Genomic DNA, 18,169 nt, shown 5'->3' on the forward strand with positions numbered 1-18,169 from the left:
TGGGTAAGCCGTAAACATAAATGAAACCAAAATGGGGGAAAAAAATCTGGATAGATTGTCTGTTGAGTAAAAAACCTAGTTAATTTGGTAAGAAAATTAGCAATTAGTTGTGACTAATTTTCATCATTCTAAAATACTACTACACGAATGGCAGTAAGTAAGAAAAGTTAACAGAAAGATGGAATAACTGAATTGTTAAGTAGCAGAGGCATGAAAATGACCCAAGAAGCCCTGTAGTCCAGAAGGAGCCCATCATAATGAGGGATAGAGCTCTCTCTGCTAAATATTTGTTTATCTTGCAAATAAAAGAGAGTTTTGTTTTGTTTTGTTTTTAGTTTTGGTTCCTAAGGCCTTGAATTCAGAATTAAGCCTTTGAATTAAATTTAAAAGAATGTAAGTAAATAATAGGGGAGAAAAGGCAAATCACTTCATGGAGTGTAAGGTTAATAGTTAACCTGATAATGAGGTCGGAATCTCATTCCATATGTTAAACTACCCCAATTAGGTACTGCTAAATGTCTAACTATTGGGCATTACTGCTGAAATGCAAGAAGGGCCTCTGAGGAGACCAAAGAGGTCAGCAGGAGGTCTCTGGCCTCTACTCAATAGAGAGTACCATTCAGGGGATTTGTTCTAGTTAAAACTGGAGGGTTTCTGTCTGTTTGCTTTTTTTCTTACTTTAGTTACTCTGGGTTTGTTATCATTTGTATTATTTATTTTACGGTTAAACTATAAGCCTAAGTTGCATCACCGGCGCCTCGAGAAACCTCCTCCTGCCGGTTTGCTGGTGTTTTGTCCTTGGGCATCAGTGGTTGCCCTGATGCCAAGAGATGTTGAGGTCTGCCTGGGTCTATTAAATAAACACGAGGTTGGGAACTCAAGTGGACGCCGAGTTGGGGTGGGGTGGGGGCTTCTGGAAGCCCGTGGGCGGCCCTATCCGGGTCAACTGCCACCAGGGCCTGGCCTCCGTTGGCAAACGTGTGGTCAGAGGAGAGGTGGCCGGGCACCCTGCCAGGAAAGGCCCTCACCAATGTGACCTCGCTGCCCCTCGCTGTCTCACACCGTCCCACTCTGCCCTACGCTGTCCCTCAAGGTTCCGATGACTCACTCTGTCCTTCCTTGTCTTGCGCTGCCCGTGATGTCCCACACTGTCCCACCCTGTCCCGCGCTGTCCCTCCCACGCAGCGGCCCGCGAGCCTCGTGGTGAGCGCGTGGCTGCAAACGGCAGACGCGCCCCCCCCCCCGAGGCCGGCCCAGCAGAAGCTCCGCTCGCCTCCCCCCGGTGCCCTCGGCCCACCCACGCGGCGGCGGCCCGCGGACAGGGGAAGACAAAACCCTCCCTGGGGCTGGAAACGGTGGAAACCCCGCGCGAGGCGCGGCGCTGCCTTTGGGTCGGGCAGGAACCGCGGCCGAGGCCGGGCGGCCCGCACACTTCAGAGGAAGATTCCCGGGAGGGGGTTCTCGGAGCTGGGCAGCGGCTACCAGGATCCGGCAGAGGGGAGGAGCCCAGACCGTGGCGGCCCAGAAACACGGCCCGCGGGAGACAAAGACTGCTTCCCCGCGGAGCCGCGCGACGACGGCGGACCCCACGCGAGCGCCTCCGGATCCCACGCGAGCGCCTCCGCCGCGATATCGCCCCTTTAAGCGGCTCGCGCCCGGGATTGGCTGCGCGGGGGAGGTGGGGCGGTGAGCGGCGACGTCACGGCCCCGCCCACTCACTATATAGTGAGGCGGCGACGGCGGCCGAGTGCAAGTGGGGAACGCTAGTGGGAGCGGGCGGCCGGCGAGCGGCGAGGCGCCTGCGCGGTGTCCGGGCCCCTGAGCCCGCGGCGCTGAGACAGCCGGGACGGACATGCGCGGGAGGGCGCCGTGGGGCAGCTGCGGCTTCGCTGGGGTAAGGGGCCTGCGGGGTGGGGGGGGCGGCGCCGCGCCCCTCAGGGCTCCGGGCGGCTGCAGACGCGGGGCGGGTCCCCGGGGCGCGGAGAGGGTCGCCCGGCGCGGAGTCTCCCGGGACGGAGGGAGGGGCCGGCCCGGGGCGCCAGGGACGCGGCTCCGGGAGCGGCGAGCCGGGGTCCTGCGTCCGCGGGCTGGCGGCGGCCTCGGGCTCTTTCCTCCTCCCGCCGGGGGCTGCGCTAGTCTGGTCCACACCGCGCGCCCGCAAGCCATGTCCTGGGAGCTGCTGGGGGCTGGGATCGGCGCCGGTGCTGACCCGCGGTTCTTCTGCCTAGTCTCGGCGACGACGGTCATCCCCAGTCGGTGTTCTTAATTCATCCGAGCAGCCCCGCGCCCTCCTCCTCCCCCTGCTCCTCCTCCTCCTCCTCCTCCCAGGAACGTGATTCTGTGCTGTGAAGGTCCTAAATGCTGCCTCAAACGGGAAGGAACTGTAGAATTCTGTGTTCGAAACGAGAACACTTATTGGACATTCATTTGTTGTGTGTGTACGTGTGTGTTTATATGTATATCATAGTCTTATACAAATTAGATGACTCCTTTATCAGGATTGATACTGGATTGGTGCTTGCAAAGTCTTTATTAAGATTTCGTCATTGCTCGAAAGAAACCAGTCTCTTACCTGATAAAAAAATATGAGTAGAGTGTTAGTCATAAACGTAAGTGCAATCAGAATAGAGACTGTAGCTTTAAAAGAGATGTGTTGGTGACTTTAGGTGCACCTGCAACACAGGTAGGGCAGGACTGGTTTCTAGGCAACTGTCGGGGGTGAAGAAAGGTGAGGTTAAAATGCCTTTTTCCCCCCCTTCTGGAGAACAAGTGTTCTACGAAGTTTCAGGCTTTTATAAATCTGTTAAGAATGCAGTGGGGATACGTTTGTTCAGGAGACTGAAGCATCTAAATAAGTTCACCATATCTGGTTTTGCCTTCTTTTTTTAACTGCATTTCTTTCTTTTTCTTTTTCTTTTTTTAAAAATCCTTACTGGAACTATATAGTTGTAAGTGAAGTTTTCCTTAAACAAAGGCATTTTGGTACCCATTTCAGAAAATGACCAAATTTCGCTAAGACCAAAATAAAAGAAGTCGGTTGCTTGTTAACAGGCCGACTATGATTGATTACCAGTATGTCATCAATCAAGCTCTTTTCCAGATATTAGCAAATTTGAAGAGAAATACATATTGGTTTTAGCATGGAGTTCAGACACTGTTTGTCATTGCCTTCACTTCATACAGAAGTTTCCTTTTCAGCTGTGTGTTCTTGTGGACACTTACTGGTAGGTGGGAGAGGTCTGGGAGTAATAATTTATAACCCAACAGATATTAGACTGTAAACTCCTTAAGGGCAGGAACCCTGCCTTGCACAACTTCTGTCTTATGCAGCTTTGCACATAGTTGATGACTGATAAATAATTGCAGGAAAGCATATTTTACATTTTAAAGCTCAGCAGGATAGGACCAGTCACTGATAAAGTTCGGAAAGCAAATCTGTTGTTGTTTTTTTTAATGGCCGTTATGAAATGTCTGAGTTATTCATATTTTTGGCAGATAGGGAAAACCACTGTCGTGATGCACTGGGTTTCCTACTTTCGGTTCACAGTCGATTCTAGTTGCTCTTTCTGTGAGATTTAATTATACTGTAGACTTGAGTTTTTGTGTGAAAATAACTGCTGCTCCTCAGAGGATGAACCAGATAATACTTCCTTTCTGCTAATAGTAATGGTAGCTTTTAAAAGCAAGTCACCTGGGACTTCCCTGGTGGTCCAGTGGATAAGACTCGGCACTCCCAATGCAGGGGACCCGGGTTCGATCCCTGGTCAGGGAACTAGATCCCGCATGCATGCCGCAACTAAGAAGCCCGCATGCTGCAACTAAAGATCCCACGTGCCGCAGCTAAGAGCCGGCACAGCCAAAATAAATTAAAAAGAAAAAAAATCAAGTCACCTAAATTACAGGTGCAATCTAACATGCTTGAAACTGACCTGAATGTCTACATACCATGAGGTTGCTTTCAAAAGGTGACCAGAGGAGGGGAAAGGTGGTACCAGGGGTAATTCCAGGAATTGGAATGTCACAGACTCCCGCCACAGAGAGAGTCTGCTCTTAAGCTAAATGCATTTGTGTGGGTACCTCATCATCAGGATTTCTGTAGCATCCTTTGGTGCTCGTGTTTGGCAATGCGTTATAGAAGCTGATCGGGATAACTCACTAGATAAACGAAATCCAGTTGTGGCATTCTGGCATTATTCGCACAGTATAAACATGCTTTGTAAAGATAGGTAAAACTGGTGAGTTTTGGGGTTCTGAACGTACGTTACTAGCTTAAATACAGAGGTTCGTTTTAAGGTAGGGGGAAGTTAATGTGGGCTTCAGATTTCAGAAAAGAAAAAACGATTCTGCAGTTTGGAGTCCTCGTTGATACTTGAATCCAATTCCTTATACCATAAAATTGGGCAGTATTACCAAAAGGCCGTTGAATGTATTTTTTAAATATGGGGCTCTGGCTACATGACGTAGCCATTTTCAACTCCAAAGTGCTGTGATTCAACAAAAGATTACAGTTTAACAGAGGAAACAGTAGGAAGGTCAGGATGAGAAGACATTGTCCAAAAGCTCTTGTTAAAGACCCCCAGAATATGAAACTCGATGAGTTACAAATTGGGATTTGAAAATACTGTTCCTCTCTGGGCGGAATGCTCTTCTCCTGACTCTTCTCATGGCTGCCTTTTTTTTTCATCCTTTAGATTCAAATTTTAAAAGTCACCTGAGAGAAGCCTTCCCTAGCCACCTGTGTGAATAGGTTCTTCTGCCTCCTTGCCCTCTCCTGCTCCCCGCTCATTCCCTTGGAAGTGACCACAATCTGAAATTGTGTGCTTACCTCTTACCTCTCTCCTCGCTAGACTGAACCTTAGGCAGCACCACCTAGCGTCGTATCTAGTCCAGAATAAGCATCCGATAACTTATTTGTGAAAATAATGAAGCCCTGCCCTCTAAAAACCAGTGAGCCAAATGCATGAGCTGAGTTCAGTCTTCTCTGCGCAGCTGACCAGCGCTTGGGTCCTGTCCTTTGTTTCAGTTTCTCCATCTGTAACCAAGAATGTCAGGAGGAGAAACGTGGCTGTCGCCTGAAATGAAGACGGTCTAGAAAGGAGAGGTGGTGAAAGTGTAGTGGGGAAAATGCTAGATTACAGGGCAGAAGAGCCGCGATGGCCCTTTGCCAACAGGAAGATGCTTAACCTCACTTCATTTCCTCCTCTGCAAAATGGCGACTGTAATCCCTGCCTCCTCTTACAGGGATGCCTTGGGGATCAAGTGAGATAACACGTTAGAAAGTGTTTTGTCATCTGTGGACCGCTTTCCAAATACAAGACATTCTATCATTAAATTCTGGATTTTACAATAGAGCCTGATTATCACGCCCCACAGGGATCCATGCTGGGAGTGGATTAAAAGGAGGCCCCTTGGGTATATGTAGGGACCCCTTTGTACGGGCGGAGACAGACCCGCGTATATCAAATACCATCTTGTAACGGTTATATGATGCTGGGGCATCCACGTGTCACTGAAGGTTGACGGTTTCAAAGAACTGTTTGAAGTGGTCACAGAATATCAGACTGATAACCTTAACCCACCCTTTCCAGAGGATACATAGGACAGACCTGCAAGTAATAACTTGTACAGGAGAATTTGGGGGAGTTGAAGTAAAATAGGAACTTTCATAGGCTGAAGGTTGCCCAAGAAAAAACCATTACCAGGCAGCGAAGCCCCAGGACGGTCTGTCTGAGCCACCCTGAAACCTTGAGCATCGTAGTGGGTCAGATCTTCCCCCGGTTTAATTAAGAGCTTGGAGAGCCGTGTGGTGTGTGGGAAGAGCCTGGCTCAAGTCTGGGCCCCAAGTTCCTGAGCTGTGCACTTCCGGCTCCTCGGCTGTAAAGGAGGGTGGTAATAGGCACCCACCTCCCAGGGTTGTGGAGAGGATTAAATTAGTTAATACACAGAAAGCACTTGGAACAAAGCCTGTCAGATAAGTGTCCAGTGAACTAGTTATTATCCTTACTGGGTTTCTGTTCACTGTAACAATCTCGCATTACCCACTGGGTGACTTAAACGCTCATTAATTAAATTTGAAGTTTTAAAGACTCGCTTCCTATCATTAGACTATTGTGCTCACTGCCATTAAAATTTGAATAGAAATCGTGTATCTTTTACAATTAGAAATCTACCGTGTGTATGTTTAAAAGGAATAATATTCTTCCGCCCGGTGTGTCTTTGTGTTCTGCTGGTGCTATAGTGCTCTGTAGGAAAAGGACAAAGGACAAAAGAATCCATTCCTGCTGTGGGGCGTTTCTGCTCTGTCACCAAAGCCGCGTAGGAGACTGAGGGAATCCAGAGGCTGTCGGTGACCATGGTAGTTGAAGGAATACGTTTTCTGTCGGCTTGCCATTTCTTAAAAGACTTAGCTGGAGAATATTCTGAATTATTTCAGAACTTAGGTCACCTAGCTTTGACTGCGACAGTGTGAAGATAAAACATTTTCCTGGTTGCCTTGGTTTTTACCACCTACAAGTGGGCCATTATGGGCCAGGTGCAGGGCTGCAGGAGGACAAAACGTCCATCCCCACCGAACTGGGCTACACGCACATCTTCACTGAAACCACTGAGTTTAGTTACGTGTTACTAACTTGATATAACACACTTTTAAATCATCTGGGCATTGAACGCAGAGGCTGTTGATGCTTCCGCAGTAGCAGGGCACGGAGAAGGGCACTCCTACCTACCTTGCTGCCCTTCTCCCTTCCCCTAGATCGTGCCTATTAAAGTGAAATCCGAGAAAAACCCTGAATTAGGGCCTGTGATTTTTGAAGAATCTTCTGCTTTTAGTGAATCAGCTCAGGCCACACAACACTATAGCGATCATAAACACTGAATGTGTTAGGGGAATGTCAAATAAGTAAGTTTTCTCCTTTTATTAACGGAAATTAAAATCCTGTAAAAGAGCTAAACTGAACCTTCAGTGCAGATCGCTTGGCCACCAGTGCTTTAGACACTAATCACAGTAAAAATAGTGAGGTTTGGTTTTGTTTTGTTTTCTTTTTCATTTTCCCAAAGGTGATTATTTTAGGCATCTTCAAAATGAAAGATGAGTTGGTTTATTTGGGGAGGGTCTGAAATCATGGTATTTGTCATGGTCTTAAGTCAGTTTCTTTTCACAGATTTTGGCTGTGAATATAGTTACCTTCTATCTCCCTGGGTATGGAAATAGGTAGGTAGGTAATTGTTAAATGCAGCTGAGAAGACCATTTATCACCCTGAATAAACAGAAATCAGGTTCTTAAACCAGATTGAAAGAAGGAAATTACGTCACACTTTTAAATAAGGAAGCACTGGGCAGAACTGGATGAGTTGTGTGACAAAAATGTGCCCCTCCCCCTCTTGTGGATTGCCTCTGAGATTTATTAATGAGATCTGTGGCCAGGTAAGCCTATCTAGGTTATTGTCTGAAGGTAGCCTGGTTTTTAAAGAACAGTCTCAGAGGCTATCCTCAAGCAAAAGGCATGTGATTTCACCTATTGGATAAAGAATGTGCAATGTGCTTTTGGGTGTAACCCTTTTTTTTTTTTTTTTTAAGGAAAATGACCTTAAATTTAGCAATAAAAACACGGGAGGTGCGTTACAATCCAGAAGAGAGGAGAAGGTGAAATTCAGTGTTTCTAGAAAGCATCCACTGATTGCTTTAAGTAGACACTTAGTACCAGATGCCAGTTGGGAAAGTTACATTGTTAACCATTTAAGGTTCTAATTTTTTTACCCAGTCTCAAACTGTCCCCTTTGGATTTTGGAAATGAATTTATTGAAAATTCCTTGCTGGCTACCTGCCATAGACTTGTTCTGTTATAATTGGGCAGCGTCAGCAAATGTGAAGTTTATCCCTTACAAACCTGTGTTTTTCCCCTTCTTCACTGGTTTGTATTATAAATTACATGACTCTTTCATGTAATTACTTTTTTAAAAATGAGATGAATATTTTCTCAAAATCCACTTACTAAGTATGTGTCAGAAATGAATGAGGTCAGGATCTGCTGGGGCGGTGGGAGTGCTGTCCCAGAAAGTTAGGCTGATAGAAGGGGACCAGGGGCACAGAATAACCCGAGCCCTGGAGATCCTCCTCTGGCTTCTCCCAAGGGAGCGGGTTCCTGGAGAGGGTGGCCCTGAAGCCTAAATTGATTCCTAACATCGACTGGGGAAAGGAGAGGCAAGAGCTTGAGAAAGGTAGATGGGGGCCTCGTTGGGAAGGCCTTCAGTGCCAGACCGAGCAGCTTTCACTGAGAAGCCTTTGAAGACTTTGACGATGTCAGAGTAGTGGGAGATGAGGGACGGCGATCTGGTGTGCAGGGTGGGTGGGGGGCTTTCAGACCCGAGGCAGATCGGGACGGAAGGAAGATAGATTTGAGAAACGGCGTAGAAATAAGCTGTGGACCTTGGCGATTGAATGTACATCTGCTGTAACTCAGGTTAAAAATGGTGCCTTTCGGAGACCTGTGATCTGCTTAGACTGTGAACTGGTTTGGGAAGGGGGAGGGGATGTGCAGTGGGTGACAGGAGGCTTTTGGTTAGTAAAGTTGGAGATGCCAGGGGACCATCCGACTGGAAAGGTGATCACCAGACAATAGGAAATGCAAGGTGGAGGCTTGTGCCTGGGCTGGACGCCTGGGCTGGACTCGGGATTCGGGAAGCTGTCAACGTAGAGTTGAAGCCCTAGAGGGGGGTCAGAACTCCAGGCAGGGCCGGGTTGTAAGGAGAGAAAATAAAGGGACAGCCTCGAGAAACAGATGGTTTTAGGGGTTTTGTTTTGTTTTGTTTTGTTTTACTTGAATTAAAAAAACAAAAGTGATGTTAACAGGAGAAAGTAGTTCACACCTGGGATGGGTATTTAACAGCATTTTTGACACAAAGGCTAAAAATTAGTTCATGTATTTTAGAAAAGTTACTATGCCCAAGGTTATCGAGACCCTGGTCTATACCAGGCTGAGTGGATTCACATTAGCTGTCGTATGTTTGCATTTCATCACACAATGCCATCTTGGACTTATAGATCCTGGTTTTCCCACGCAGGTATCTTTTCGCAGCCGTTTTCCTAATGAATCATAAGGTAGAGCTAGTTTTACAGTTATAAGGGAACAAACTTCGAGACACGGCAGCATCAGTTAAATTTCACTTGAGCGCCGTGTTTCTTTTTGACTCGAGGTTGACCAAATTGATTGACTTTCTTTTCTTTTTTTTTTTTTTTTACAGAGGAGTATACATATTGAATACTTCCAGAGTTTTGAGAGAGGCATAAAATAATTCCAGGTGGTTGAGTTTACAACCTGAGGAACACACTTTAAAAGTTTGCTTCCAGACCCCCTGCAGGTTCCCCTTTTTGAGTCTACAGTTGGGAGTTATTTTCCAGAAGAAGAGAGCACACAGTGACACTGCCCTGGGAGCTCCCCGTGCGAGCCAGTGGGAAGTTTGGACAGTTTCATAACATGGCCCATTCACAATTCCCCATTGAAATGTAGAGGCAGGTCACCTTCGATGAATGCACAAAGACACTATTGTGGTCACAAGCGAGCTGCCTCAGTGAACACAATTCTTTTTATACTAAAAAAAAAAAAAAAAAATTTTTTTTTTTTTCTTAAGAAAGCTTAACAAGGAGGTGATGGAAACAATGACCGAAAAATAACTTTTTCTAGAACGTGTACATAATGTTAAGGGACCACTGAAATGGAAGTCCAGAATTCCGGGGCCATTTCAGCAGAGGCGATGGTTACACAATCACCCTGTTGAAAGCGAAGATTTAGATGGCATTCGGAGGCCGACCCACAGTAATTACTGGTAGTTCTTGCTGGCCTGCAGACAGGTGAGGGCTGGGCCTCCACCATCCCCTGCAGCACTTTCCTGTAATCTGGATGGGCGATCTTCAAACGTGTGCTTTCAAACCAGTCAGATACCATATTCTTCTTCCTATCTGGCCTTTCAATTTTCTATCGCCACAGATACTGTCCCTGCCGTCCTGCCAGGGCTCGCAGATTGCTCAGAAACAGCACCCTAGACCACCGGGCAGGGACAGAGAGGGCGTGTCTAGCAATTTTTTGCTAAAGATTGTATCTTAAATTTTTCTTAGAGCTTAACTGCATTCAGGGGAAGTAAAAACACATTTGCTTTGTTCCTGATCTTAAAAACCAACCCTCAGAAACAACAAAAAAAAGACCTCCCAATAACTTAGATTTCTGAAATGATGGGGTTTTTTTTCCCCCCTCTTCTTAATCACATATCTTTAGAGACCGATGAAAGAAAGATACTGCTTGACTATTAGAAATAATATTTTAAACCTGTTGAAATCTCTGCCTAGTATATGAAAACAGCTGACTTTGGGAGAGTAAAAAGCTGAGAAGGGCTGATCGGGCCCCGTCCTCCTTTGTCACTGAAACATTGCTGTCTGCATTCCTTTTTACGTGAAAAAAAATGAATCATAAACATTTGCAGAGTGTTTTTTTAGACCCTTAGCTTTAAAAAAAACAAAAAATAAATCCTATGCCTTACATATTGTATACATTCACTTGATGCTGACAATACTAATAGTTAGATGGCATTGTACAAACATCTATTCAACAGACGTTCACTTACTGAGCACCTGCTAACACCTGTTCAGGTGGTGAAATTAATGATTGGGGCGCAGCCTCTTTCCTGAGCTCACAGTCTTGTAGGGGGTGACGGATTTGACCCTGAAACAAAACTCTGACCTGCGTGCCCCTCCCCCAGCACAGCACCCATCTCACTCGTCTTGTGTCACCCACAGTCCTCAGCACGGCGCCCAGCTCTCTCGGTTTGTGTGAAAATACTTGCCAAGAGAATGAGAAAGCGTTAGAAAGTGTATGTACACATCGCACAGGGGGTCAATGTAACACAGAGACTTGACAAGTGACATCCTCACCTTATTCTAAGCAAACATGCATGTCTGAAGACAGGGCAGACCTGGATGCTAATAACCGATGCACCTCGGTAATGAATACAGAAAATGGGGACTGGGGACGCCAGACACATCTGACAAGGGGGCGGAGGGGTCTGAAGGTGAGGAACTGCTGGGCTAAGAAAGCTGTAATCCATGCCTCGCAGCTAGGCAGGACAGACATAAATTACTAGGCATTTCACAGGGGAGAATGTGGAGAATGCAGTCTTCAGTTTGCCTCTAAAAGGGAGGAGGACGCCATCCAGGCCTCTGCCGAAGCAGGTCATCCTGCAGAACTTGATTTCCACAGGAGAGTGGAAATGAGTATCTTCATATGTAACGATTTCTTTATTCTCGCAAAAGTAATAACTGGAGAATTTGTCTTCCCGGGGCCCACCCCGAAATACAGAATCCAAGTGAATGCTGGGCTTGTGGGGTTGGTTATCAGGGGCCGAGTGTAGACTCTCCTGCTTCATCAAAGCGTTGGGTCTTAGAGAATATTAGTGCTGCAGATTCGAGCACAGTAATTTCTGAAATTACTTGTGTAGCTCGGGGGTCGGGGTGGGATGAGCTCCACTCTCAACACAGCCACACTCTGGAAGGTCGGCGTGTGTGCTCTGGCGGGTGAGGCCGCTGTGTTGTGCAGCTCTCAGCGCGCAGGAGCTCTGCCTCCGCTGGCGACAGACTGTATCCCCCAGACTGAATCCCGTTGGCTGAAAGCATCTCACATCCTGGATTAGTACATACCCCCGCCCCCCAAAAAAGACTTATCATGTCTACATTTCCGTACCCTCGTGAAAAGTAAGAGCTAGGTAACATAAAAATGGAAGAACTGAGTGGCAGTCGGTCATGGAACGTTTCTATTCCACAGCCCCCGAACTTCTCTCACCGTGGCGAGTTCCGCGTGTTTCGGGATTGTTCCCTTTACTCTCTCCTCTGTGTCCCCTCTAGGGAATGAAAACCACTGGCTGACCACACATCCCTCCCTGGGCTTCACGAGTTTGAAGACTTCCCAGAATAAGGCACAATGTCCATGGCCGGAGTCGCTGCTCAGGAGATCAGAGTCCCGTTAAAAACTGGGTTTCTTCACAATGGCCAAGCCCTGGGGAGCCTGAAGGCCTGCTGGGGGGGCCGCGGCGAGTTTGAGAAGTAAGTGCAGGACGTGGGGCCGCTGGAGCCTGAGTGTGCGACGTCCGAGTGAGGGCGGGGACGCGACTGCTGCCTGTTTGACACCAAGGTGTCCGTCCTTTCCTTTCAGCGGCTTTTTGAACATCGACCCCATAACCATGGCCTACAGTCTGAACTCGACGGCGCAGGAGCACCTAACATCCATAGGTACGTGTCCTGAAAGCCCAGGCGCCCCTGGCACTTGGGGAGGAGGGTGGTGGCAGCCCCTGCCGTGAGCTTGGCCTCCAGCGTTATTTTCTAAATGAGGGAACGACCTGAGCCGTTTCCGACAGGAGCCGGACCCCTAGTGGTGACAGATTCTGAAGCTAAGCGTGTTCTTAGCCGCCTTTGCACCGCAGCCTGAGTCGCTGGGTCTCCCTGTGGAGGTGTGAGCTTCTAAAGGCATCCCAGCGATGAGACGTAATCACTTTTAGGAACCTCGGACAGGATCTCTCTTCTTCCTGACGAGCCTCGAATGCTCGTTTGAAAGTGACAAAGCGGTATAAGTGTTGACAAAAACTTAGAAGAGTGTGTGTGTTAGTCCTTCTAACGTGAACCTGGCGCTCCTTAGATTTTTGCCCAGGGCTGCTTGTCCCATCGCAGGCGCGTCTCTGGCTCGCGGTATCGCGAGGGGCCGGGTGAGGCTTCGTCCTGTCTCAGGGCCGCCCTGCATGTGCTGTGTGGCCCACCTCCCAAAGGGCCAGGTTGGCGCAGGCTGGCACTCGCGTAACGTACACGCTGCTCGCCTTCTGTGGATTCTGCACACGTCACAGAACCTGTCTGGGGCGTGTGGGCATGTGCCGCGCACACGTCCGAGGCAGATAGAAGAGATCATTGGTTCTCTGAACCAGATCGGGTGCGTTCCCCACCTCCGGGCAGACCCGGCGCCCGCGGCGCTTGCCTGGGTGTGCTCGGCGTTCCAGCGGCTGGGTGTTTGGCCAGGAGCGACCCGGCAGAAGGTGGCAGGAGCGCGGGCAGCTGAGGGCGAGCACGATCGGTCTTGGGTAACCTCTCGGGTTCCTTCCAGGGCGCGCTTCCAGGTCGGCTCCGATGAATGGGAGCCACTTTCCAGAGCACGGCCCCTCCGCCAAGTCCCGCCTGCCCCCCCTCATCATCCCCCCGAGTGAAGGCTGGGGGCAGCAGGAGGACCGGGTGGCGTGTGGGTTGAAGAAGCTGGCAGTGAACGGGGTCTGTGCCTCCACGCCCCCGCTCACCCCCATCAAGACGCCCCCGCCCCTCTTCCCTGGCGTGGCTCCCTGCGAGCGGGGCTCCAGGCCCCTGCCGCCGCTGCCCATCTCCGAGGACCTCTCCCTGGACGAGACGGACTGCGAGGTCGAGTTCCTGACCAGCTCGGACACGGACTTCCTTCTAGAAGACTGCGCGCTCTCCGACTTCAGACCCGACGGCCCCGGCAGACGCAGCTTCCGAGGGTGCGGACAGATCAACTACGCGTATTTCGACACCCCGGCCGTCTCGGCCGCGGATCTCAGCCAGGCGCACGACCAGGCTGCCGGGGGGACGAGCGCCAACCCCCCTCCGTCCCAGGCCCACCGGAGACTGAGGAGGTCTCACTCAGGCCCCGCAGGGTCCTTTAACAAGCCGGCCATCAGGATCTCCAGCTACGTGCACAGGGCTTCTCCCAACTCCGACGACGACAAGCCCGAGGTGCCCCCCCGGGTCCCCATCCCTCCCCGGCCGGCCAAGCCGGACTACAGAAGGTGGTCGGCCGAAGTCACTTCCAGCACCTACAGCGACGAGGACAGGCCCCCCAAAGTCCCGCCGAGAGAACCCTTGTCCCGGAGTAACTCCCGCACCCCGAGCCCCAAAAGTCTCCCGTCTTACCTCAACGGGGTCATGCCCCCCACGCAGAGCTTTGCCCCCGACCCCAAGTACGTGAGCAGCAAAGCCCTGCAGAGACAGCACAGCGAGGGGGCCGCCGGTCAGGCCCCCTGCATACTGCCCATCGTTGAAAACGGGAAGAAGGTGAGCTCAACGCATTATTACCTGCTCCCCGAGAGGCCGCCCTACCTGGACAAATATGAAAAGTTTTTTAGGGAAGCAGAAGAGACACACGCGAGCACCCCCATCCAGCCCCTCCCTGCCGATGGCGGTGTCTTTTCGGCCCCAGAAAAGCTGGACTCGAAACCAAGAGTGGATCTGGCAGGCCACGCGAAGCGCAGACATTTCTCCTACGTGGTTTCCCCTTAGACCCTGGGTCCTGGCTCAGCAGAGGTGCCGCAGCAGCCAGCGGTTCTCCTGCCGTTCTCCAGCCTGATGGCGGTTCACAGGAAGACGGCGCAGGTCGCAGGGTCAGAGACTCGAACTGTGTGTCTTGAAGAGAAGGCTTTAGAGGGTCGTGAGGTGCTGCCGCACTGAGCATCCCTGACCGTGCCAGCGGCGGAGAGAAGTCTGCTCAAGTCTGTGATTTAAAGATGTGATGAGGGAAGGAAGGATGGGGACATTTCTGTACGTGCGCACGTTACGCACCCGTACCTACACTTGTGGTAAAATCGTAGATCCTAGTTGCAAGTTAACCAAGTAGTTGCTATCTTAGAGTAATATATATTTAGAATGATAAAAACTAAAGCTGGAGGATGGCTCCTGATAGACTGAAAACTGAGCAAATGGAAGAGAATACAGAATACAGTATCGTTTAGATCAAAATCATTAAAAAAACACACACACAAAAAACCAACTATTTCTGCTTACTAAGTTTGAGGATTTCTGGCTCTGAGGCCTGTTCTGTTTTGCCTCATTCATTTTTGCAACAGTTTTTCCATGGAGGGCAGGCCATTCGTTCTTTCCGTGACTTAACCTGCCTCGTTCAAGTCATCCCAAGAGCTAAATCCTTTAGGTCTTGCTTTCTGGTCTGTTGAGGGGAGGGATGGCCACATATTTGGTACTGTATTCTCACCTGTCCATGTCTCACATCTTGAAAAATGGGAAGGTAACAGAATTAGTCAATCATTTTTCCTTACCATTCCTGCTGTATTCTACACCCCCCCCCCCAACCCCCGAAACACAGGGCGCTCGGGGGAAAACAAACTAAACTCTTCGCCAGTGCTGAGGATGTCAGTTGAAGCAATAATGAAACAGCAATGCGCTTGAGAGGATCTGTGTGGGGACGTGTGTCGTGGTTTTTTTGTTTGTTTGTTTCTTGTTTTTTTGTCTTGGGTTTTTTCCCTCCCCTTTTTTAGACTGTATAAATAAACGAATACAACACAAGCTGGCCTTGTGTTGCTGGTTCCTCTTCAGTATTTCCTGGGGATTGTTTGCTTTTTAAGTAAAACACTTCTGACCAACAGCCCAGTATGTCTTAAGAGCAGAGGTCACCTCAGCACCTGCTGTGGAAACTCTCACAGTCCGCTGCTCCGCTCGGATTCGCTGAGACACAGAGCTCACGTTCCCATTTTCACAAGCTTCGCTGTATTTATCTTGTGTAGAGCCGCACAAAGGAGATGGTGCTCAGTAACAGAAGTACCTTACTGCGATGTTCTTCATATTAAACAAGCTGTTTACAGTTTAAACTGCTGAGTGATGTTATTTGAGCTATTTAAAGCTTATATTTTAGTATGAACTAAATGAAGGTTAAAACATGCTTTAGAAAAATGCACTGATTTCTGCATTTATGTGTACAGTATTGGACAAAGGATTTTATTCATTTCTGTTGCATTATTTTGAATATTGTCTTTTCATTTTAATAAAGTTATAATACTTATTTATGACACCGTTAATAATGTTTCTTGCCTACACTCTTATAAAATTTTGTGTCTCGAGTAATATGACAACATGACCATTTTTAAGCACAAGGGAAGATTTTTAAGCAGTCTAACATAGGCTTGAAATTTACCACCATTCCCTAAAATGACAAACGATTTAAGCAATGTACATTTAAGTAGTATACAGACAGTGAAAACGAGCTGTTTGTATTTACCTATAACAATTAAGAAGGTGCGTCTGAATTGATGCTGGTTTGTTGCTGTGGAAACAGATTCCTTCTGGGGAGGGGCGTCCCCATCAAGGGAGCTGTAGCAGGAAGGAGCCGGCTCTGACGTGGACCTGATGTGACGCATTCTGAGTTTGAGGACTAGGTCTGGATTGCCCTGGGCCCTTGGGGAGGCTCTGCTTCTTGCTTGACGCAAGGCCACCAAAGGAAGCCCAGCCTGCCCTGGCCTCTCATTGAGTCACAGATTTGGGAGGCGGGAGGAGGCTGGGATACTGTCGGGGAGGGTGCCTGTCTGGTGTCGCCGGGCCCTTTGCCTGTTCTCCTCCCTTTCCTCTCCCTGTGGCTGAAATCCAGCTGCCTGCCGTCCCCCGCCCCCGCCCTCGACACTCCCCAGCTTCCTGGGTGACGGCAAAGCTCTCCATGACCTTAACTGCACCCCTGCCTGTGCTTGGTTCCTTCCAGAGTAAAGAGTGAGGACTCGAAAATGGAAGATCTGGGCTGAAAGTCCAACTCCGGCTCTTTCTAATGATGTGTTGGGCAGATTCTTCGAAATCTCTGTATCTCAGTTTTCTCATTGGTAAAACTGGGGGAGAGGGTGACAGCTACGATAGGGAATTATCTGTGACAACTGCCTATAAACCAGTAGCTGGTACACAGTGAGGGCCCGGTCTGTGAACTGATTTTATGATTCTCTGTCGCTCATCCTCACCCCATAAGTTGGGCGTTATTTCTGGCAATTGACAGATGAAGAAATGGGTTTGAGGAGTTCCTTCAGCAGACGTTTGTTGAATAACTACCAAATGCTAGATAGGGCCTCAGAAAACACACCCAGGCCCTTATGGAATTTGAAGCAGTACCTAGTGACCATTTGTGATAAACGCTGGAAAGTAATGAACAGTGGTGGTGACGGAATGACAAAGCGGCCCCCACCTCTCTGAGGTGATGAGATCTGAAAGGATGGAATCTGAGCCCAAGGAGGCAGAGTGAGCTGGGAGGGTCAGTAGACGGGACCGCAAGGCTGGAGGGAAGCTGGGCATCTGCCAGGGGCCGGAAGTTACCCAGCGAGAGGCACAACGGGAAAGGGTAGCGGATGCCACTCAAAGGTCTAAGCAGGGGATGGATGGGATGGGATGTGTTTTAAGAAGACCAGTGGCTGTTGGATGCAGAACGGATTGGAAATGGGGAGACTTCAGGACAGAGGCTGTCGGAACTGAGATCCGCGTGTCCGGCGGTGGAGACGGAGAAACACTGGCGTGGAAGATACTTGGAGGTAGAAATAGCAGGTGGTGATCTCAGGTGGGAGGCAGACCCAGTGTGTGGCCCGGGCCACTGTGCCTGTCCCCCAGCTTCTGGGGGCTCCTCATCACGGCACTGACACTGCACCATCTGCAGCTCGTATTTGTTGCCTCTTTCTCCCCCTCCACTGCCTTTTCTTTGTACTGTGGTCAAGAACATCTTTAATTCATTGCGTATTTGCTTCCCTCTCACCTTCATGTTGTTCCTTGATTTTTTTTTTGGGGGGGGGGGAAACTCCTTTATTTATTTATTTATTTATTTATTTATGTATTTATGTATTTATTTATTTATTTATGGCTGTGTTGGGTCTTCGTTTCTGTGCGAGGGCTTTCTCTAGTTGCGGCGAGCAGGGGCCACTCTTCATCGCGGTGCGTGGGCCTCTCACTATCGCGGCCTCTCTTGTTGCGGAGCACAGGCTCCAGACGCACAGGCTCAGTAGTTGTGGCTCATGGGCCCAGTTGCTCCGCGGCATGTGGGATCCTCCCAGACCAGGGCTCAAACCCGTGTCCCTTGCATTGGCAGGCAGATTCTCAACCACTGTGCCACCAGGGAAGCCGTTCCTTGATTTTGCAAGACTATTATCTTTTCCTATTTCTTCCTGGCCAGTGCCACTATGACCAGAATGCTATCCATAACACCACTTGCCAACTCAGTCCTTGGCCAACACACAGAGCAGATGGAATTCTAAGCGCTCCCCTGGCCTAGGGCAGCCCTGGGCCTGCCCTCTTAGTGTTGATAAGACCGTTATGGGCGAGGAGACAGCCGGCTCTTAGCTGCCACTGAATGCACTGTTGAGTCCTCACTTAAAGACAGGTCTTACCTAG

At 49.3% G+C, this 18,169-nt stretch overlaps 1 protein-coding gene across 1 annotated transcript; it reads left to right on the forward strand.

The window, feature by feature from the left end:
- The first annotated feature begins 1,729 nt into the window (after positions 1 to 1,729).
- On the forward strand, positions 1,730 to 16,591 carry ERRFI1 (ERBB receptor feedback inhibitor 1). Its single transcript, XM_082379458.1, has 4 exons — positions 1,730 to 1,894; positions 11,888 to 12,085; positions 12,195 to 12,271; positions 13,131 to 16,591. The coding sequence occupies exons 2-4, from the start codon at positions 11,964 to 11,966 to the stop codon at positions 14,309 to 14,311; spliced, it is 1,380 nt and encodes a 459-aa protein (XP_082235584.1). The 5' UTR covers positions 1,730 to 1,894; positions 11,888 to 11,963; the 3' UTR covers positions 14,312 to 16,591.
- Positions 16,592 to 18,169: the final 1,578 nt, after the last annotated feature.

The sequence above is a fragment of the Balaenoptera borealis genome (genome assembly GCF_965194805.1).
Source record: "Balaenoptera borealis genome assembly, chromosome: 1".
NCBI lineage: Eukaryota > Metazoa > Chordata > Mammalia > Artiodactyla > Balaenopteridae > Balaenoptera > Balaenoptera borealis.